General features: G+C 39.4%; 1 protein-coding gene across 2 annotated transcripts in view; it reads left to right on the plus strand.

Annotated features, from left to right (window-relative positions):
* ranbp10 (RAN binding protein 10) overlaps positions 1-23,770 on the plus strand; it is a 46,644-nt gene extending 22,874 nt beyond the window's left edge. Inside the window, exons 3-15 of one of the 2 annotated variants that reach the window (XM_084733407.1) lie at positions 2,344-2,396; positions 12,082-12,249; positions 12,372-12,394; positions 13,756-13,940; positions 14,071-14,183; positions 14,408-14,516; positions 14,837-14,985; positions 16,258-16,474; positions 17,879-18,018; positions 19,026-19,177; positions 20,464-20,575; positions 21,401-21,542; positions 22,955-23,770. In XM_084733407.1, coding sequence (XP_084589533.1) covers positions 2,344-2,396; positions 12,082-12,249; positions 12,372-12,394; positions 13,756-13,940; positions 14,071-14,183; positions 14,408-14,516; positions 14,837-14,985; positions 16,258-16,474; positions 17,879-18,018; positions 19,026-19,177; positions 20,464-20,575; positions 21,401-21,531 — 1,552 coding nt within the window. In that variant the 3' untranslated portion in view covers positions 21,532-21,542; positions 22,955-23,770. The remainder of the gene's footprint in view (positions 1-2,343; positions 2,397-12,081; positions 12,250-12,371; positions 12,395-13,755; positions 13,941-14,070; positions 14,184-14,407; positions 14,517-14,836; positions 14,986-16,257; positions 16,475-17,878; positions 18,019-19,025; positions 19,178-20,463; positions 20,576-21,400; positions 21,543-22,954) is intronic. The other variant, XM_084733408.1, reaches the window with a different exon arrangement.
* The last annotated feature ends 503 nt before the right edge of the window (positions 23,771-24,273 follow it).

Below are 24,273 nucleotides of genomic sequence, written 5' to 3' on the forward strand. Positions count from 1 at the left end.
ACAACAACTTCAAGATACCCAATGACAAGGCAGAACATTGTGTAGTGTGAACAGTACAGCAATCTGATGATTTTGAAAGTCACATAGTGTGACCACAGCTTAAGATGTGTCTGATTTCTAAGGATGCACCAATCAGCCGGCCAGAGACCCACATGACCATCCCTGACCGGTGACCGGGCGGTCAGCTTCACATATCTGATTGTGTACCGGTCATATTCACACGCCTGCTCCCCTCCATGATCACGTCATGCTTGCAGCAACACAGACAGTAACATCACAGCCAACGGTGCTGGTCACAGCCACATACAGTTAGACACAGGCTTGTGTGAAGTCGGTGTTAGCAATAGATTTCTAGAACAGGATAAATAGAAGACAGACAGTCTGCAAGGAGACAGAACAGCTGATGGTGTTGTTGAACAACGGTAAACTTTCTAGCTCTTCAGTGTAATGCAGCAGACTGCTGTTCACAGACTGACAGTTAAAATGTCACCACCTGTTCTGACTGTAGAGTAAACAACCTGTGTTGATGCGACTTCACAAACATTTTCTGCTCCAGACTCATTTAACTTCTCCTTCTGTTTTTCTCACTGTAGTGTTTTACTACAGCAAACTATTGCACCATGTCTGTGTCTGGTTCGTTTACACCTGCTACTACAAGATCATGTGAAATCACGTTTCCTATGAGATCTCCCGTGATCATACTTCCCTCTGGTACATAATCATAATCTAATAATAATACAAGTCCTGGCTGTAACCTGGGTCGCTTTTGGAGAAAAAAAAATTATTTAATAGTAAGTGTTTTTTTTTTTTTTTATAAACATCCAATTTAATTTAACATTACAGAAAAGTTACAAAAATGTTTGTGTATTCTGTCAATTATAGTTCTTAGAAAGACTGAAAATCGGAATCGGCCAGAAACAAAACTGACAGGTCAGACCCATAAAAACCAGAAATCTGAATAGGCCAAGAAAATTGCAGTCCGTGCATCTCTATTGATTTCCCGATGCTTGGACAGCCTGAGTCTCATTTTGTCTGTTTCATTTTCCTAGTCCAAGCTGGGTCTGCACAACTCTTATCCCCTTTCTCCTCCATGTTCATTTTTGGTTGTCTCAAGATCTGCTGTTCTTTAATCCAAACCCCACACTTCCTATTCCAATGCTTATATGTGTATTTCTCTCATAAGTAATATGTGCATTTTCCTTCCTTTAACCATAACACAAAACGCTAACAATCCATTAATCAATTAGACATTAATAATTGATAAGTGAAAAAAAAATTCAAATTTTTAAGGTTCCTGATTCAAATGACTTTACCAGACATCACAAAGTGATAAGAAGTGCAATTATCCCGCTGTTCTAGACTGTCGATCAATTATCAATTAATACATTTTTGATCAGTTAAAATCTTAATAGTGATTATTTGCTCAGTGATCATTAACATCCCTGGTTTCAGCAATAAAGCTGGAAAAATATCATTGAAACAAAAATCTGGCTAAGTTGATGTTAGCATTTAGCTGAAAGCACTGCTGTGTGACTGTCTTGTTTTAAAATGGCAAACTGAATAATGAACAATTGCTGGGGAAATATATATATATATATATATATATATGTATGTATGTATGTATGTATGTATACATATATATATATATATATATGGACATTCAGCTATTACCCTGCATAACGGTTCTTGCCACTTTCTTTGTTCAACTTATTTGAAACCTTATAAATCCTCTTCCTGTTGACTGATGTGACAGCAGTGTCTTTGCCTCTTCTTACATCCTGGATGTCATTGAGGAAGAAGCAGGAAACTTGTAAATAAGGCCGTCCGTACGGCTCAGACAAGAGATAACTTATCGCTGGGATTTGAGTGATGACATCAGCATGTGCCAAAGCGAGCTGAGGCAATGCCAAACACATTCAACTGACAACACTTTTGACTCGTCCAACTGAGCAAAAAGGTTTTTGCTGGGCTTTCGTAAGTTTGCTTGCATGAAAAGGATGCAGGCCAAGCGCTTATCCTCGTGTGACGGACTTATGATGTCACTGTTGACCCCTGACGCTCAACTCTCGCTGTCACTTCTGACGTTCTGACTCTGCCTTGGAGGCATTTGACTCTGCCATTACTAGTCCGCACATTTGGGATATGAAAGGAGATCAAAGACTGTGTGTTCAAAGTTACCTCTGCTTGATACTATTTAATATATGATCCAGAGCTTTAGCTGAATATTTTTCAAAGTTAACCTGAGAAATCACAGAAAAGTTTAAACTCTCAGGTGATTAAAGATGTGCTTGCTATGTACTGTATGAAATCTACTGCAGTTTGATTTTCTCTTCTTGTGTGCAGGTACATGGGCATCGGCCTGTCCGCACAGGGAGTCAACATGAACAGACTGCCTGGTGAGTAACATGAATAATATCAGCATGACATAAACAGTAGAGGGATAGATGGGAGGATGGACATTTGTTTGATAAATCAATGCTGAAATTAATTTAAGGATGTTTCAATGGGTGGGTGGATATTGGAATTAATAGATGAATGGACGGTAGAGCAACAGGGCAGAGTCTGCGGTTGGAGCAATCAGTGAGATGGGGTGAAATGAGGACTCCCAAGGTTACTCAACATGAATGGAGCGTATAGCGAGCACTTCATCATGCCAACGTCCAGCAATAACATCGGCTCGCTGGGCCAGAGCCAGAATTTCAAACACTTAGTAATGGAATCGGACCAGTGCTTTGGCAGGCTGAGAAGAAAAGCACCCTGCAGCGCTCTCTGCTTTTGTTCAACTGTGGTTCCACACAGGATAGTCTGCACAGTACAATTAAGCAGCTCTGGTGGGGCTGGCCAAAACCTTGACCCTGGGCTTTTCTAATTACTTATTGGCCCACGGCTTCAGCCCTACGACCCCATTGGTTCAGATTTCAATCAGGCCTTGACAGTGCTGTGTAGATGCTATACTTTAGCCTTCACATCACAGATCAGTGAGGTCTCTTATTCAACAACGTAAACAGTGGGAAGGGGTTGATTATTAGCACTTCGTCATTGTTCTCACTCAGGCCGTGGATATTTTTGGTGCTGGAGTAGCGGGGAGAGATGGCATAGATGGATGATATCTCTATGTGTGGAGTTTGTGGAGGCAAGATCTAAATGTAGATGAAAGTGACAAGAAATGGATTTTGTGGATAAGTGAAAGCAGTTGGAGAAGTGCCAACATTTATGAGATTTGGGGATGAAAGCAGGGGAAGATGAGGATGTGTGGCGTTGCTATAGTAATCGGATGTGGTTTGTGGATTCAGTCTGAACAGTCTGACAGCTGCAGAAAGAACATGTCAGGACATGTCACTGAGCAGTCATATGGATCAGTGACAGATGATGTTGACTCCGGCTTGCGGTCTGACCTCAGAGTAATCTGACTGAAGACAAACATAGCTTCTCACTTTGTAATGATAGATTGCTCAAACAGTATTTTACATAGAACATATCTTTGGGCCCGAGCCTTTGCCAGCACCAAATTAAATGGATAGAATATGTACTTTTGAATACTTGTGATTGTGTCTCTCACATATCTAAGGCTGTCATCACAAGCAGTTTCACAATACAATCTTTGCCAAAAATAACCTGCTGGTATAAACCTGTAGTTTTGTTTGAATTCTAAATTACAGAGTGTGTGATTCTATTGACAATCTCACATGATTAACTACAAAAAGATAGGCCTACTGGATTACTAACAGCTGAATGAAGTTATGGAAAAGACTCGCTTTAGTGTCCACGTGGTGCTTTTCTTGTGTTACAAGACATATCAGGAGCGAAATAAGCAGTAAACACCATGTCTGAATATTTCTTGCTTTGAAACTGCAGTGAACAAGGACAGTCTTAAAAAAACGGATCCAGTCAGGCTGGGTATATGACATCATAAACATAAGGAACCAATCCTGTTTATCAAGGGGTGGGGCTTTACGTATTAGCGGTGGTGCTCAGCCCACAGGAGAATCCAGATGTAGCTAGTAACTGTGATTAGCTAGCAAAACAGAGGAGAAGCCAGGCACAGCTACTTAGTTGTAAGGATGGGGGTTATGGGTTGTGGGGTGTATGGACAGGGCAGGGACTGTTTGCATATTCATGAATCCTTGAATACTAAATGAAGGCAAGGTGTAGAGCTATATGTAAGCCATTTTAGCAAGGGATTTGAATGTATTTTACAAAAAAAAAAACATATCAGACAACTTATGACTTCTTGCAGAGCATCTTATATTGTCTAAAACATGACTGGAGGTGGACTTGAACCATAAGCCCAAAATTAAGATAAAAATATTGTGTCATTTTCTCCCCTGTAATTGGCCTGGTGATCCAAAACAATCTTTTAATGCAAAGAATTATGCCAAATATGCATTCAATCAGAAATAAATGATTTCTGTTTGATCTGCATTTCATGCACACTGAGTTCATGATGTCCTAACGTTTTGCAAAGGTCGTATGTTACACAACTTATTTTTATGACCACTTTATTAGAAATCTTGAATATAGTGAGCGAACAAAAATTTGAATGCATGTGAACTGCAGACTGCCTGCTTCATCATGTGACCAAAGCTGACGACGTCAGTATGCCATCCTGTGCATCTTGTATGCAAGGGAAACACTGAATGTACTCAAGCAATTTAGTATTTTGCTTTCATAAAGATTGAAAAAAAGATTGGTCAAAATCAGTGCATCAGAGGCAGAGATATCCTGACTTTTAGTCTGCAGTGTAGATGCTGTGTGGAGTTTCATTGTTAACAAAAACAAAGTTATGTATATAGTGTGTGGTACTCACCAAAATGCATTGTCTGTATTCTTGAGGTCTGATAAAGGTGTTACTTGCATTTTCTTCTTTATAACATATTGGCAAGGTCTATTTTTGTAATATTTCAAACTGTGCCAGAGCTCATCAGTAAGGCTTATCTGCTTGCCCAGGGCAAGTAAAATGCCAAGTACCATGTATTTGCCATTTTAGGCAAGTAAATCTGACAACTCACTTGGCAAGTGGTAAAAAAGAATTCTCTCATTAAAATATTTTGATAATATATTGAACGTTAAAATAATTTTTTGATGCAAAAATGGTAGAAAATGCTGTTTTCAACCTCTTCAATATGGAGGTTTCCCTCTTTTCTGTTTATTATCATATTTAGTTGAATATCTTTGGGTTTAGACTAACAAAAGAAGACAAGACATCACCTTGGACTGTGAAAAACTAGAATGGACATTTTTCACTATTTCCTGCCATTTTATAAATGTTGCAGATTAAACATGACAATTAACTTTAGCTGTTAGCTGTTGCATAACTGTTGATAAAGGGGAAAGTAACAAAAAGTAGGGGAGAGGAAGATGTCTGACCCAGTGCACTAATGCCCACCATGGGGGCTGTAACGAGCGCGAGCTCCACCGTCTCTACAAGCTTACAACTGCTCAACACTCGCTCACTCATTTTTAAGTTTACTTTTGAGACTTTGGAAGCAGAAATGGAATACACAGTGGCAGATGTCTCCCCTCCTGTCCTCATCTCTCATTGACTTAGAATTACAATAACAGCAAAGTGTAGAATATAATAGAAGCTTTGAAAATTCCCAGGGTATTCTCACTTAAGCTTGGAAAGCCCAGAAATGGTATTCAGGACAGTACAAGTGTATTGTTTACACTCATTTTAGCAAGTTAGCTTCTTCTCCTTCTTCTTCTTACGTTTATTGGCTTGGCACAGCCACCAGCTGTCCATCAGCAGAATAGTGGTTAGCTGGCAACAGAAATGTGTATTGGGATGCCCACATGCATGCATGAGTTAAACAAAATACAGAGCCAGATACAAAAACAACATAGTAGTACTTGTGGTCAAAAGCTCCACAGTGAACCTTTAAGCTCCAAAAACACTGGTTCCTTCATCCTACACCTCCCAAAATACAATTCAGTAGGGCCACATATTCATATGCGGTCAGGTCCAACATCTTTCAAACTCCATGGCCCTTATACCTAGTAACCTAGTGTTTTTTAAATAAATTTGTTGTCTCCACACCCAAACTGAGATAACCAAGGTGACATCACTGTGACAGCATCAGGGTTGTTTAATCAATGACGAAGCTTCTCCACAGTCACAGATGACATTATAAAACTGTTTTCACAGGCTGAGTAGTTTGCGTCATGATGACTAAACTGACTTTGATAAGTGAAGTCAGCAGCTTAAGGAAAATATTTTGCAGGCTTTCTTCAGAATTCAGCTCAAAACAAAACATAAACAAAACATAACCACTACGTAAGAAATGCTAGTTTAGATTCCCAAGAGAAAGATAAAATAAACTCAGTTAAATTACACCAAATTACAGAGCAGCTGACGTTGGATTCAGACCATGAGCACTGTGTCCACTGCCAGGATTCAGAGAACAAAGGTGTTACTATAAAGATTTAATAAGACAACAAGTCTAACAACAGTCATCAGGCCCTTGTCTACTGTCACATTAATATTTATTGTTTGCTGTGTTAGTTATTTGCCAGTGGCAATGCAGATTGTCACATCATTCTGTCATTTATTAAAATTTAAGTGTGTAAGATTTACTTGGCTCTAGTGACAGAATATGGGGAATATAATATTCATTTCTATGTTTTCATGAGTGTATAATCACCTGAAAATAAGAATTGTTGTTATTTGCAATCACTGTACAAGCTTGGAAGGGGAGGGTGAAAGAAGATGTTTGCAATCTGCAAGCTCACCACTTGCCACTCAATCCTACATACTGGTCCTTTAATGTGAGTAAATTAGACTGGGGAAAAAGAGCTCCAAGCACAGATGGGATGAATCTCTTGTTTTCTTCAATTCGACTCTGAATGTTTTTTTTGTTTTTTTTTTTCATGTTTCTTCTTGTGCCCTCAGCCCCCTGCCCACCACGTTCCCACACACTCTCTCACACACAGTGATATCTATGAATGGCTCAGCAATCTCTAATCATTTAGGAGGAAGCGTAGTAGCCATATAGCAGCTGAGAGCCTGAATAAAGCCCCCTTGCCTCTCCCAACCAATCAGACCACTCTTCTGCCCCGGCCAATCACGTTGCGGGGCTTCTAGCCCTGGCTGGGGCCATTTGACCTGCTTATTGACTGGTCAAGATCTGTCCAGTGGCCGAGGGTTGTGGAATGCTGTGGACACTGGGGTGGCCAGTTCAGCAGACTCTAGATACACACACACATACAAACACACGCACACACACACAAAGATCATCTATTCTCCTCTCTTCTTGATTCACATGTGTCAAATGTCACACAAAGGCTGGAATAGCGTGGAACAGGGTTGCATGGACGGACATGTTTTCCAAACCTGCTCACACACATGTTATGAAAATATTTTTGGTTGCTAGGTTTCTACTACAGATGGTCGGTAGCCCTGGTAGACAGATTATTGTTGATTGCCTTAACTCTGACTGACTGAGTGTGTCTGTGTGCCAGTGTGTGTTTGTCCCGAACTCTGTGGATTTATCCATGTGTGTCCTGGACTGACTGATTGCGTCTCTGGAGTGTACTTGTGTTCGTCCCCGCTCGCCTGGGCAGCTGTGGGCATTTGTGCACACTTTTTGTCCATCTGCACATGCACTGTATGTGCTGGTGCATTCAGTTGTGTTCATATGCATGTGTGTGTGTGTGTGTGTGTGTGTTTGTGTGTGTGTGTGTGTGTCCCTTAATAGTACACTGTTCTCCACTGCTGACCTCTGTGTCTGATCCTGCTGTGGAGGCCTGCCCATTTCATTAGCATGTTGGAGCAGTGAGCCTGGCTTTAGAGGCAATATCCCTGTCAGCAGATTAATCTAATACCTCCCCACACACACACACACACACACACAGAAGTATATGCACATATGCACAAAATAACGCCTGCAGAGACAGAACATTATGCACTCAAGTTAAAAGAAACACACCAATGCACGTGACATTTAGATGAAAACAAACACATTTGGTTGAGATTAACACTTAATTACATGCTCACAGATGTACATATACACATATACAAGTACGCATCTAATATCTCAGCTCACCCATGACCTACTTTCACTAACTCCGCTTTGCTTTTTGGCAACGACAGACAGGCTGTGATTGAGTAGAGACACTGACAGAGCATCAGCGAGCTGAAGCTGAACGCCATCGGGTTCCAGGTCCCTTTTCAGCCCGGTCAGTTGAGGAAGAGGAATTCCTGCGAAACTGGATTAGCGTAAAACTTAACAAGCAAATAACTGCAAGTGAATCTCGCAGATGCAGCTGTAGAGGAATCACTCTGCAGACCCTCCCATTTCTGCCTTGTTGTCAGCTCTTTGTTGCACTGAAATCACAATGATATGATCTTTGTGGATCAGATCCAATCTGTATGTTTTAGCAGACATTAGTCAGCTGCTTTAGATTCACTGGACCGGAGACCTGTCTTGTTTTCTCTGTTAGAGATGTTACATTCAAAGAGGGGCAGAAAGTCATTCCCGTTCTTCTCTAAAATGATGTTCCTGAGGTTGTATTTTAGCTTTGGGGAGACACAGCAGTTTGTCTGGTGTCAGATCAATAATGGTGTCAGTATATATTCTGGATAGGATGAATACTGGACACATATAACCCTGTAGAGACTGCTTAAGTTGCCTCTTCACAAATGGTATGTTAACACCTAAGGGTTATTTGAGGTCAGGCTATACTGTTTGCTCATCTTGCAGTTTGCTAGCACTTCTTGCTCTGTGGTACTTGTGGTACACAAAGCTTTTTTTGTTTCTTCTGAAGTGGTTTTTTGAGGTTGTATCAACTGAAAAGAATGATTGCTGAATGATGGTGAAACGCACTGACATAAAATTAGAACTGAGATCATCGACAGCCTTGGAAAACACAACCTCATTTTCAGATTGAAGGGTCATGCTGATGTTTGTGAAATGTTTTAGCGGACTGGATGGTTTCTATTGCAAAAACCTAAGAGAACATACAAGCACATAAAGTGTTCAAATGTAGGGTAAAGCTGTTTGGGGAGTCTGTCATTTCCTTGTAATTTCTAATCAATTTCTTGGCAAGTTTCCTTCAGAGAACCATGTAATGTAATTACCTAATTATGCGTCATTCATTTAAAATTGTAAACTTTCTTCTCCATATGCTGAAAATGTTGAATGGTGGTCAACGATGGTTAAAAGAATTGTGACTTTTTTTTTTGCTTTCTTGGTCAATGTTGGATGAGAAGCTGCTCTTATGTCTTAGCATGGGTGGACTGAAAAATATGGGGAAATGACTAGCTTAGCTCTCCTGAAGTACAAAGTTAAAAAAAAATCTGCCTACCACCTCCTCTAAAGCTCACTAATTAACACATTATGTCTCACTTGTTTAATCCAAAATGTAAAAACATTTGTGGTTTTACGGGGGTTACATCCTGTAGGGGAGACCAGGGACGGTTGTAACAGTTGTAACATCTTGAATTCTTCCAATCAGAAACAAGCTAGAGTGAATCACTCCGCACAGACTCAGTTAGATTGGGCTTCTTGATTACAAAAAAGGAGCCACATTTGAAACTCCTGAACAAAATTACCAGCTAAAGTGTGAGGCTTTTGTTTTTATTTGTTTGTTTGTCCTGAGATCAAATGTCTAGGAATCTAACCAAGTATTATCAGGATCACTGTTTTGTAACCTAAAAATAGAAATGACTGATGTGTCAAACAAGCAGTCAGGTTAGTTCACATGAGGTGATGGCTGGTGATACTGGGACGTTGTGACCGGGGTCCAAAATTAGCACCAGCCACCAGTCAAATGCTGGTAAAATGTGCAAGTGGCTGGTAGATTTGCTTCACTCACCAGTAAAAAAAAACAATGGTAGCCTTTGCTAGAGCGGGTTTCAGAGAATATATATAAAACAACTAACAAATCAAAATATAATCAAACATTTGTATAAATGAATATGAATAAATGATCAATCTCAAAATTTCTTTTTATCTCTGGTGAGGTACTGCTTACCCACCTACCCTGACAGCACATCACTGCAGTGGAGTGACTGTATTTGAATTTTGGGAAAAACTTTTACAACTGTCCCTAATCTCTGCACTACTTCTTGGCTGGATGTACAGGAGTCTTGTCATCATCAAAAGGTTGCCAAGCAAAATAAGAGATCTGACTCTCAGCAAGTAGGAGAATAAACAGATTTCCTAAACTTGTTGTAGTACTTCTTTGCAAATTATTTTATACTCGAACCTCTTTAGACTAGGGATGTTCTAATAATAGTGTACCAGAATCCAGCCCAAAATGCTGCCATCGATATCAGCAAGTGCATAACAACAGTTTATAGACTGATCTGATATCTTGTAATTTGACAGGCAAGTGTAAATGGTTCAGAATTTCAGATGTTGTGAGTTTCTCTAAAACTTGCACCGTATGTGTTAGTGTTTAAAGTGAATAACCGAAGATAAAAATATAATATTTAGGATTTACAATGTTTGTGTCATGGCAAGTGTCCAGAATAGTCTTGTTTATTTTTATGATTTACATAATTATTAATACAATAACAAGCAGCCAGTCAGCTGTACAGCAATATAAAAACATCTTAATTTTGTGAGAAACTCACAAAAGCTGAAATTCTAAATGATTTACTCTTGACATTGCCTATTAATAGATCAGAGCCTGCATTTCCCAGTGGAAGTTGTGTCTATTCAGACAGTTAATGTTTTGGCATAGAGGTGATAAGATCACTCCCAGTAACTGAATTTGATGGCAACAATTAACCACTATCATGTTCAATTTTTCACATTTAGAACAAAGCAGAAATCCTTTATGAATTAAGCTTTTTTACAGTTGATTTTTTTGGTGAAATCTGCATCTGTCAATACACCATGCATGTTTGCATCCACACTAATATGGCGACCATGCAGATGCATCACATTCAGCAACAGTCTCTGAGGTATCCACATTTCTGTATCTACAGTATGACAATAACACTGTCTGCTGTGAAAAAGGACTATTAAAGCTACCACAAAGAACTTTCATATTTTATTGATTTTGGATGCCCCTGTGGACAAAAGTGGCAGTCTTGATTTCTGGTTATTCTTTCCATAATAACCACAAAATATTATGTAAAAAATAAAGACCTAAATAAAGACACAGGCTCATTAAAAAAAAAAAAAAAAAAAAAAAAAAAAAAAAACCTGCTGCCAGGCATTAAGAATAACCACACAAAAATGGCAGATCTTCTTGCGGATGGTCTTGTTTGCTTATGTAGGTCATATATAGACATCAGTATTAAATTTAGACTGTTTCATAACCAGCTAAAAACTCCTCGTGGTAGCTTTAAACATGGTCTCTATTTACCCTGTCACTTGTACCACATGACATAGTTCCTTCCAGAAAACTTCCTGGGAAATTCTAAAGAAATTACAAACTTAAATAAATATTAGCATAGCAACAATAGCAGGATACTGAATAAGGAGGGTTTTTCACTCTACAGCTGTAGTAAGTTAACAGTCTGGCTGAATAAATGACTCACAGTTAGATTCACATGCATCGGTTGTCACCAGGAACAAGAAATTAGGGAATTTAATGAGCAAATCATGACATCCTCCTCTCTGCCCTGGTGTCTCCTGGTTCAGCTCCTGTGCTGCTGTTCCTGTTGGCAGTGACTCACCAATTTCTATACACAGACAAGATCCTCCTGCTGGTCACTCACAGCACTGCACCGCCAAAGAGTCAGAAAGTGTGTGTGTGTGTGTGTGTGTGTGTGTGTGTGTGTGTGTGTGTGTGTGTGTGTGTGTGAATTTTCATGAGAAGCCCTGCAGGCAGTGGTAGTCAGATGGGAAAATCTGAGCAGCAGAAGTCAATGAGTAACTGTCTCCTCTCCTTCAGCAGCAGCTACTGTTAAGTGTGACCTCGAGCAAGGCACTTCACCTCAGATGCTCCTGTGGCTTCAGAAACTGTCAGTACGGAGCAGCACCCACTGGGTGTGCGCAGTATTAAACCGAACAGGACGCTGTAGAACAACACGCACGCTCTCCCAGCGTTGTTTGGCTGACAACACATTTTTCATAAGAGGTCAAGTATAAAATAACAAAACTAATCCTAATCCTTGTCCTATTTTAGGATGGGACAAGCACTCGTACGGTTACCATGGAGATGACGGCCACTCCTTCTGCTCCTCTGGGACGGGCCAACCATACGGCCCAACATTCACAACAGGGGACGTGATTGGCTGCTGCGTTAACCTCATCAACAACACTTGCTTTTACACCAAAAATGGCATCAGTTTAGGTTGGTGAATATGTTCTGTTTTGTGCGTGAATTTATTGATGTATTGATGGATAGTTTATTATTTATAGCTCCACATCTTCATGTGTGCTTTAACTTGAAATGTCTGTCCTTTTATCCATTAGGTGTTGCCTTCACAGACCTCCCTGTAAGTATCATCATTCTGAATGTGCATCACATCATTGCAGCATCATTTTCACGATGTAACTAAACTCTGCAACTGCTTCCTTTTCTTATGAAACTGCTGTACTTTCGTTGTCATCAGGGCTGCAACAAACAATTATTGTCATTGTCAATTAATCTATCAATTATTTTCTCTTTTAATTGATCATTGATTTGGTCCATGAATGCTAGAAAATTTTAAAAAATGTTTTCCAAAGCCCAAGATGACATTAAAAGTCTTATTTTGTCCACAAACCAAACATATTGAATTTACTGATATAGTGGAGAAAAGAAACCAGAAACAAAAGAAAAGAAGCTTAAATTTAGAGAATTTGGATTTGTTTCTCCTTTAAAACCAGTCAGTCAATTATCACAATAGTTGGTGATTAATTTAATAGTTGACAACTAATCAGTTTAATTGGTGCAGCTTGGCAGCCATGAAAATATTGTCCTGGTGTGTTTTTGGAGGAAAAGTTGCAGTGTTATCCAAAACAAATTATACTTGCAACACACTTCTACACATTAAGCCGTTATTATGATATCTGTTCCATATGATCTTTATCATACCATTCCTATAACTAGGAACAAACTATGTAATAATATGTAACTGGATATCGACCATGCAGGTCCATATCTAATTTTAGCTGATGTTGGCAGTTGAGTTGGAAACTAACCTTCTTTTTTGTCCAGTGGCCGCAGTGGCTGGAACATACAAAAGCCACTTTTTAACGGTTTTACCAGCCAAATAGGTTTTAAGAATAGAACAGGAACTCCAAATCACAGTTGGCTGCTGGCCACAGTCGCTGTAAGAGCAGATGGAGTTACCAACCACTGTCAAACCTAAACAGCATTCAGCTGGGTGCTGGTGTTAATTTTATACCCTGTTTCTGGTTTATTCACATACCAAAAGACCAAAGTCCATCTGAACCCTGTAATCTAATGACAGCTTAGTAAAAAGCCAGCTTACAGTTTGTGCCGTTAGCCAGCCTGTTTATCCAACGACAGTTTTCCATTACAGCAACTTAACAAGCCATAACCTGAGGCGTTCCATAACCAATGTTTTTAAGAACTTGTGAACATGTTCTCATATGCATTTGGGTCTGATTGCAATGTTAAGTGTCCCAGTCCCACAAGCTGCCAGTTGACAAACAACTCTGTTGCCACTAATAACCAGCATACAGCTTATTATTGTATTAATATGATGCAACTTCGATGCAACTTGATACTGTAATAACTGGTCTAATACACAAGTATAAATGTTTATGCCATTCAGTATTTAAAAAGGTATTTCAAGATGTTTAAAACAATGCAGAAACTGATATATTTTTATTCTTTAATATCTTCCAGCCCAACTTGTACCCCACTGTGGGCCTTCAAACTCCGGGAGAGATTGTAGACGCCAACTTTGGCCAGCAGCCGTTCGTCTTCGACATCGAAGACTACATGAGCGAATGGCGGGCCAAGATCCACGGCATGATCGCCCGCTTCCCCATAGGAGAGAGGCTGGGGGAGTGGCAGGCCGTCCTGCAGAAGTAAGACTCAGTCCCCGCACGTCCGCAAACACACTCACACACATATACCTTTCCAATACCAAATCAGGAAGTATTAGAGGTGAACGAATACAATAGAATATCACCAAACTCATCCATGTTTTGTCTTCAGTATGGTGTCCAGCTACCTGGTGCATCATGGGTACTGTGCCACCGCAACAGCCTTCGCCAGAGCCACAGAGACCATGATACAAGAGGACCAGACATCTATAAAGAACAGACAAAGTGAGTAAACACACCAACCACAGATTTATCATTATTATTTTTATCATTACTTTGTATTACAGATATTGACTAAATGTGTAAACAGAAGTTGTCCAGAATTAGATACTGTGACTGTGTTGTTTGACCCGGTGCCGTTGTTTGAATGATGCTCTGTCCTCTATCATGGTCTAACATGGTTCCTCTCATCAATATACTGTAAACAGCACCCTGTTTCTTCTGTCTAGGAATACAAAAGCTGGTGCTGGCAGGACGAGTGGGTGAAGCCATAGAAGCTACTCAGCAGCTTTATCCCGGCCTGTTAGAACACAACCCCAACCTACTATTCATGTTGAAGTAAGTCAGCGCCTTTTAGAGATTAAAGGGGTGGTTCAGATTATTTGAAGTGGGGTTGTATGAGGTACTTATCCATAGTCAGATTGTTACCTACAGGGGATGCTGATCAATGCGCCCCCATTTGGAGGAGTGCCAACATGGAGGCTAAAAAATAAATCTAAAATCAACAAAAAAATCAATAGCAATTTAAACGTACACTGTATTTAGAATATTTTCACCACTTTTCATGTCATGGATGATGGGAAACATGTGGTACCTCTTGCTAGAAAAACATATGTTTCCAGTAAACACCAGTAACACCAGTATGACTTGGCTTTTAGGTGTCGTCAGTTTGTGGAGATGGTGAACGGTACAGACAGTGAGGTTTGCTGCTTGACCATTCGCTCGCCCAAGTCCCAGGACAGTTACCCCGGCTCGCCCAGCCTCAGCCCCCGCCACGGAGCCAGCAACACACACCTGCACAGCGGAGGTACGCATGCTCAGCTCTGCTTAACTTTTCTATGGGTTGTGCTTATCCGATACTTAGTGTCAGTAAGCTTGCAATATGTAGTTCAGAAAGATGTGTCACAGTAACACAGATGAGCAGCGTGTGTCGTGAGCAGTAGCTACAACATGAGTAAGACCTGTTACAGCACCGTCATCATGTCAGCTGTGTGGAGTTATTTTAAGTTCAAAGAAGAAAAGAAGCAAAACAGCTTTTTTTCTATTCAATCGGGTGTAATGGTTTCAGTTGTGACTGCCTTAAAGGACCAGTGTGTAGGATTTAGTGGCATCTAGTTGTTAGATTCTTTCCAATTCTTTTGATCCTCTCCTTGTGTGAGGAGGAACTTCTTCAGCTCATTCTAAGGTAACAAAAACAGAATCATTCTTATTTTCAGGTGACTACACAGTAAGTAAAACATACGTCAATATTATATTCCTTTTTTTGCCCATAAATCTCTGTAAATCTTACACACTGGATCTTTAAGTTATATTGAGCATTTTACACTGGAATTATAATTCCTTTAAATATTCTTTAAACTTTTGCACATATTGCACTTTGAATTTTGAATATTTGAAACAAGCCATCCCTCATCCTTCTTGAAGAGGAATACACTGGCTATGTTTAAATGCGCACAAAAATTTTTTTGACCTTATTCTGAAAAAGACCATATTTTTACTAAGCTCTTTACTTTTATTCATTTAACTGCTTTCTTGAAGAGGTCAGCAGTCCAATATTTCTGCATATTCAAAAATGTGTTGATATAAAATATTTAAAATAGTCTTGAAAAGTAGGTGTGGTTCTACCCCCAACAACAAATTTGAGATTTTCTTTTGTGCAGGCATCTCTACCCTAGCCTTGCAAACTGTTCACTAGTTGGTTTATTTACAGCACAGGGCAGCAGAGGTTGTATGTCACAAACTGCTGTAAAAACCCCAACTGAGACACATATTGTGAATTTGCTGTTTACATGTCCAAAAAATTGCTCCTAAAACCATAATAATACCAGCATATCCCACGTCTCAATCAGAATATGCTCCATTCAGAATAAGGCCTAATTCAGAATATCCAGCTTGAATAGTGTGTGTACATGACCTTTATTAAATTTAGATTATTCCCATATTCTGACTATTAGTGGAAAACTAGTGTGCATGTAAATGTAGCCATCAACATTGATGGAAATGCCTATAAACAGCCACCACAAAGAATGATTTTCCCCGTCATTGTAAGAAACAACATGAGTGTTTTCATTCCGAACAGGAGCAGACAGCCCGACCTGCAGTAACGGGGTGACTCCCACCAACAAGTCAAAGAGCCACAGTGGCGCTGGCAGCAGCAGCGTCAAATACCCCAGCGTGTCCTCCTCCGCCTCCTCCTCCACCTCCTCCTCCCCTTCCTCCGTCAACTACTCCGAGTCCAACTCCTCCGACTCAACTAAAAGCCAGCCACACAGCGCCAACAGCACCCAGGAAACCAGGTAGGACATTAATATTACATTATATTAATAGGACGTTAATATGTAAGCACTGCAAGCAAATAACAACACATTTGACGTGTGCCACCTTGAGAAAAATCGGTTTGATTTCTCAATGTCAAAACAGGAGCCATTTTCTTCTATTCCAGTTTTATTTACGTGTTGTCCAGTGTTGAGTGAGTGCACATCATTTCCTGTTAAAGGCTTTGAAATCCTGTTTTCTCAGTCGACTCTGATAAGGGAGATGACTGTGGCTGTTTTGTCTCTGCTTTTAGAAATGGGCGGCGCTCAGTTGGAAAACAGTTACGTCACATTCGTCAGTGTGCCAATCAAGATTAAGCAACATCTGAATCAGAATCTGGTGATGGTTGTGGGTTTGTTAGCTACATTTTCCAGCCACTGTCAATCAGATGTGATTAATCCACACCCACGCAGTCTGCTGAAACACATGAACTCAGTGTTAAACTACTAAATTTATAATGATTTAACATGTTTAAACTTTAACTTTGATCATGAATATTTAATGTTATAGAAAACTTGGTTTCAAATTCAGGGCCTTTAAAGAAACATGAACATGATTTCTGTCATGTCACATGTCATTTTTGTTGTTTGAAGTCCTTGTAAATGACTTCTTCTAAACACATTACAACCTTTTACAGATACAAAAGCTCATAACTGACCTTATTTGAAGTACGAGATCTCCTGTCAACAGTTTTACAGATGTCTGTTTTATAATGGTGGCATATGAGGAAAATGCTTTTTGGGCCGCTGGGGAACTTTTCGCTGCTGTGCTGCATGTGGCGACTGGGAAAAACTGACGGCAAGGCTGAGCGGCAGTTCCCTGCCGACTTCTACTTTGTTTCATGAGTTTAATGTGCAAGACCCCTGCTGACTTTTGGAAGCAGTGATCTACATGGTTCACCAAACAACTGCATTGTAATAAATCAATCCAGAAAATTATTAACAGATGAATTGATAATATATATAATTGCAGCTCTAGTTGCCAAGCACTGTATAAAAAAAATCTGACAAACCCACACCCACACAGAAGCAGATGATATGAGTATGATATGAGTTTGTAGGTGTTAAATGATGTGTTTTTCTGAACTTTAACTTTAATCATTATGAATATTTTAAATTACAGAAAACTAGGCTTCAGATGGTATGTATTTTTCAGGGGCTTTAAGGATCTGTTGCTTCAACCATAGATCATATATTAAATAGGATTTCATTCATTTAAAAACATTATGTTCATATTATGTTTTTGTGAACACTCATCCTTTGTGTTCAATGCTCCAATGTGCCATTTTCTGTGTTTGTATTTGTGCCTGCTGTGTGTGTGTGTGTGTGTGTGTGTGTGTGTGTGTGTGTGTGTGTGTGTGTGTGTGTGTGTGTGTGTGTGTGTAGTGACAGTGAGATGGAGATCGAAGCAGAGCACTATACCAATGGGGTTGTTGAGGGCTCCTCGGCGAGGATCATGAACGGCACATACAAACATGAAGAGATCCTCCAGCCAGACGACAACAGCATCGGCAACGGGGTCACAGGTACACACACACACACACACACACACACACACACACACACACAACAAATGTCTTGTTTTGTCCACAACCCAAACATATTCAGTTCACTGTCAGGCAGGAGTAAAGAAACCAGAAAATATTCACATTTAAGAAGCTGGAATCAGAGAATTGACTTTTTTCTTAAAAATGTACTCAAACTGATTAACCACTTATGAGAACAGTTGCTGATTAACTTATTAATGGATAATCATTGAAGCTTTAGAATGCAGGTATCTAACTACTTACTGGGTTGTGTTTAATCAATTGAGTGGCGATACCCAGCCCTATGTAAGTAATGCATGATTTTATTTATCATCACAACAATTCCAACAACCATCTGCAGTTAAATGAAAGTAAAATGTAAATGTGGTCTCATTTTATTGCATCTTAAAGTTTAATCCAGTTTGATTTGACATCTGCAAAAATAATTGCTCACAATCTGGGAACAAAATTGTTTCCTTTTTGATTTTCTTCTTCTGACATCGGTGTGATCCTCATAATGATCCAGAAATTAAAACAAAACAAAACAAAAACAAAACAATAACACTGTTTTGTTTCTGGAAAAACTGCAATAAAATACAGCCTGAACAATCTCAGTCACATCATGCTGGTATGACAGATTCTGCCAGGAGTACGCTAATGGCAGACAGTCACGTCAAGATACTTAAGTAGAAAACAATGTTTATCCTTCAAGCCTACCCTGTTCTTTATACTTGAACCACACAAGAACAACGCAACCACAAGCACTTCATTTCAAATCATTTTTTTAATCAGAGATTATTTAAAAAGATAAGAGGATATTTCCACTATCGAGGGGTGTTGATGCATATAAGCAACATCAAGCATCTTTGCTGCTTTTTCATTTTATTTCACCTTTTCTTTTCTTCATTTGGTTCATATTTATATGCTTTGTTGCCTTTTCCCTCATATGTTTACATCCAGCAGGATGTGTTCTTTAACTGTGTGTGTGTGCACGTGTGTGTTGCCAGCAGATGAGGGTTGTAGTAATAGCAGACAGCTTTGCGGAGGGAACCAGGCGGCCACAGAGAGGATGATCCAGTTTGGACGGGAGCTGCAGGCACTCAATGAACAGCTGTGCCGCGAGTACGGCAAGAACGCCACGCATAAGAAGATGTTACAGGTACTTGCACACACATGACGGCACATCCGCACACTCCTGATTCCAACAAACAGCTGCGCGACAACAGATTAAAGTGATGCCAAAACTGGGCTGAAGAGATTTCTTTTGCTGGCACCAGTTTAAAATCCTGCTCGCAGCGCTCTGTCCACGCTGCAGCAGTGTGAGTGATGTTTGATTTAGGATGCGCTGTGATAATGCAGATAGACTCTCGGCTGTCTTACAAGCAGCGGGCCAGTTTTCTGGTGCACACGAGAGGCTCAGATGACATTGTGCTGCAAGCTGTGTCCTCTGATTCATAAGCAGCCACTCTGAGAACAATAGAGTCTGTGAAAAAACAATAGAAACTGCATGGGAATGATAAAGGCTCAGCCAGGAGGCTTGTCTGCAGTTATTGTTTGTTAAACACAGAGCGTTCTCTCATATCATAAGAATTTTGTACCAGTTGCACTATTATAAACATCTACCACCACAAAATAGGCCCCTAGAAATGGACACAGTTCCAAGAGGGACATTTATTTTGAAATTACCTGCTGTTTCACTATTTCCTTTTGCTGTTGCATTAAGTCATTTTTAACCACCAGGGGTCAGAAAGACTCCAAACCACGTGGCAGAAACAGAGCCCAGACAAAATGGATATAGATAGTGTCTTATATTTTGGATATGTTATATCATGATAAGTTTTGTCTTTTCCAGGTCTTAAAGGCTGTATTACAGTAACTTACCAGACTGTTCAGGCTGTCCTATTTTTTGCCGTTCTATTATTTGGGCAGCCTGGCAAAAGGCAAGAGCCTCTTGGGGAAATGCGGCAGGGACTAAAACGGTATCAAAAGTTAAAAGACAGCAACACACAACAAACATTACATAAAAGTCATACAGTGTAAAACAGCCACAGGCAGGTGTCTAACAGACAGCAGCATGAGGTAGCGCAGCAACAACAAAGTAGCATACACACAATGCAAAGTAACAATAATAGACAACAGACACAGCAACAAAAGCTGGACAATAATCCATAGAAACAAACAGCAAAAAAAGAAGCAGGAAACAAGCAAGTAATGCAACAACAGCAACAACTGTAGTTTGTGTCATCATAACAGAGAGCAAAGATCACACTAAAATTGCAAGAAATATTAAATATTTTAAAATAATGTACTGTATTTCAGAAACACTTTTCACATAGCTTTGTTGCTCATTCATAGCAATCAGATGTGTGGATACATGCAGGGAAGGTCCATTTAGAGCCACATGACTCACTTTTTGTCCATCTGTGTGTACGTCTGTCTGTGAAGGATGCATTCAGCCTGCTAGCGTACTCAGATCCGTGGAACTGCCCCGTGGGCCAGCAGTTAGACCCTACGCAGAGAGAATCACTCTGCTCCGCACTCAACAGCGCCATACTGGGTAAAGAACACACACACTCATATTGTGTTGTACTCAAACATACATGTCTTCAGACTACAGCTGCAATATTTTTTTGTAATGTAACACCATGATGATGTAACAACCATGTGGTAGAAAGAAAGCAACAACCTGGCATTGTCCCTGCCTCAGATATCGAGTCCACCTGTAGTTCATATTTTACCTTAATTCTACATACAATACACTTTTTCAAAATCATTTTGTAACGTTAGATTTTCCAAAAATCTTTTGTCATTTTTAAAATAATGGCCTCAAAGCATGTTTGAAATCAGTTGCTTTCAGACGATTCTTATGATTTCATTTGACGTTCAGAAACAGAACAGAACATCATTTGACAGATTATCTGCTGTAACTGTTCGTTTTAGTTTTTTGTCTATACAAGAATAAAAGTAGCAAACAGCCAATTAGAGTTGGGCGATATGTTAAAATCTTCCTACCGGCCACCATCAGCCCATGGCAAAATATTAGAGGCAAGTTCACTACATTACGTATGCTGCGTACGTTTTCTACGTCCAGTAAACAAAATAAACTCACAAAGTTTCAAGAAATAAAACATTCTTACACTTCTTTACTAAGATGAGCTTCATTGGCTTGTTAAAGGGATTGTTCTCCCAAAAATGAAAATTCAGTCAATTGAAGATCGGGTTCAGTGTTTTGTGGACTAAAAAAGGGTGAGCGGATAATGACTGAATTTTCATTTTTGAGTGAATTTTTGAGTGACATGCTGTCATGCTCAGACGCTCACACAGTGTGATGCATTGTGACTTGTGTGTTACACACCGGCCTGATGGTGTTTTTCTGCTTTAGAGTCCCAAAATTTGCCTAAGCAGCCTCCGCTGATGTTAGCGCTCGGCCAGGCTACAGAGTGTGTTCAGCTCATGGCCCGAGTCCGGTCTGGTTCCTGCTCCTTCGCCAGAGTAGACAACTTTTTGCACTAGCCCAGGTCCAGGTGAGTACATTTACATCATCAGAGCCATTAACACCACAACCACAGACAATACTGATGCTTTACTCAGTGTTGGTGGTTGAGGAGGTAAAAGACAGTCCCTGTATTTCAGTGTAGATCTTTCTCAAAATTGTGGTCATTCTGACTTTCCAGATCAACCTAGATTTTGTATAAATTATTTCAAACATAAACTCTGACTTTATCCCCATGGATAAGCTGATAGTAGAGGGATTTACTTCTGGGGCAACTTATTGAGCCTCATGCAAGAATCACTCACAAGAACAGACTTCATCTTAAGTGGTTTGTACAAGTGATTCAGGAGAACTGGTCACATTTACCAATTTTCTAGCAAGATATGGACACAATTTATGAGTGATCCAGATCTGTCGCAGGCATCCAAACCAAAGTTTTCACTAACAGATTGTACATTTCATTACTTTCAGGTCATTTTGAGTTTGTAAATCCTATATAAAGTACACTTCATAATTATGTCGACATTATCCTGTTTAACTCTGCAGTTTGAATTCTAATATAGTTCTTAAATTAATTCTTAATGTAATTTACTGTCAGGCCTGTTGACTACAAGTTGCTCTTCCTGCATTGCACAGCACTTGTTACTTTTTGTCTTTCCTTGGCTTAATTCCACTGCTCTACTACTACTCTGTAGAGAACTACTCTGTTAAAATTTTTAACGTTTCTATATGGATCTCCAAACTCTTCAAGTTAGTTATTTTTTTTACTCTTTGATGACTTTTCATGGAGGAACTCTTCTTGACATGTATGAGGCAGGACACATTATTTGGACCATTAATTACATTAATTTACAATTCTCAGAAACTCAAATACCCACAGGCGGATCATTTATACAGTTATCTGAAGTTAGGAGTGTTTGCAGAATCTGACGTGGCACAATCAAATGAGCCCACTGTACAAAAAAATAAGAGAAATTGATGATAAGATTATGAAAATGTTCTTGCATGAGGACCAATGTTGCATATCAAGAAGTAAACAAATGTTGTAGGTGTGATTATTGCTGTTGCTTAACATATATAAAGAGATTTGGATTTTTTAGAAGGCCATAACATACCAAAAATTCTGATTTCCCATTTACTTGGAGACAAGTGTGATTTACATAAAATGTAAGTTTATTTTGAAATCTGAAGGAGAAAGGCAAAAATTATGACAATAAGAGCGGGCTGAAAAATACCAGAATTTCCCTTTATCATTTAAAATGGTTATACTTTTGCATTAATATACACTGATCATATAGTATGTGAATTAAGAGGAAGAAAACCAAATAAAAAGACCAAAACAGTGAATCATATTTCTGCTGCACATGAATATAAAAACAAGCTGTTATAATCATGCTACATTCATTCATTTCCTTGCTTAGATGATTACCCATCTCTCCACAGGTTAATGTTAAGTAGCACTGAGAGAAGGCATGTCCAGCAGGTAGTTGTCATGACGACGGAGGAAAGCGCATGCGTGTGATTGGTGTGTTTGGCTGTCCGTCATAACGAGCCAGCGGCACAGACAGAGGAACAGAGGAGAGCAAGAGAGAGAGAAGAAGACGAAGAAGAAAGCTTCCTTTTAATTTAGTATTATCAAATAAAGAAATGTGTGACACTATTTAAAGATAATTAATTATTATTCTGTTTATCTAGCCATTTTTATAGTTCTTTTTTGTCAGTTTGTTGTGCTCATCCTGGACAAAACAAATTGTAACTCCCCTGTTTATTTTTCCTTCTGTTTTAATGGGTGGATTTTCATTCCCTACCATCAGTATTTTACTCACATTGTTGTTGTTCACCATATCACCGACCACATTATCCACACCTGGTTACCATGGTGACCCCCACAACTGTAGGTCACAAAACCCGAGGCACATTAACATCATCTGTAATAAGATACAGAAGACAGACAGACTCTGAGCCCTTTAGGACCTTTAAGTATCCATTTTGAAATGCGCTCATGTCTTGAAATCACACATTCTTGAGAATTGGGACAAATCATGTTGTACTTTTTGATTTGCTTTAATTTTTGTTTTGTTTCTAAACTTGCTTTGTGTCAGAAAACAGCCTTGTCCCAGACAAGAACTCACAGCTTCAAACAATTTAAAAATGTGGTGAAAGCCTTCAAAATCTAAAACTAACTATAGCCACTGATAACATGGGTATAAAAATGTTAGCTGTCAGCCTCATCAGATTTTTACAAAAACATGATTTAATCAAACATAAAAGTGATTTTTAACTCTGTGCCCTCAGATGGAAAATCTGATGGAGCTGACGTCCACATTTATTAAAAAAATTAATCATTAGGAGGTTGGCCTGTTACAATCTTTAGTAGCCAAGAGTTTGATCCTTTTAAAATACTATATTTTCCAGCATAATTGAAGAATAAAAAATACAGTTCTGTCCCAATTCTCAAGAGGAGGGCGAGCATGAAAAACACCTCTGATTGTGGTGAGCAGATCATTAGCTCTGGTAAAGGCTGAAATGTAAAAATTGTCCCAGAATAAAATCCTTTAAGTGAACAGGTTAGTAGACAAAGAACAGGACACATCCTGAAATGCATAGAGTATAGGGTAATGACAACGGATTCGATTGGATGATTAGAGGTGTTGAAGCCTTATTTTCACTGTAACAACCTCAGCATCGACCAATCAGCGATGCTGTTGCGGGTGGCAGAGCTCAACCCCGCTCTCAGGACCCGACCTAACACTATTATCACG

This window comes from Lutjanus erythropterus, chromosome 13, assembly GCF_056507025.1.
Source record: "Lutjanus erythropterus isolate fLutEry1 chromosome 13, fLutEry1.hap2, whole genome shotgun sequence".
Taxonomy (NCBI): Eukaryota; Metazoa; Chordata; class Actinopteri; order Lutjaniformes; family Lutjanidae; genus Lutjanus; species Lutjanus erythropterus.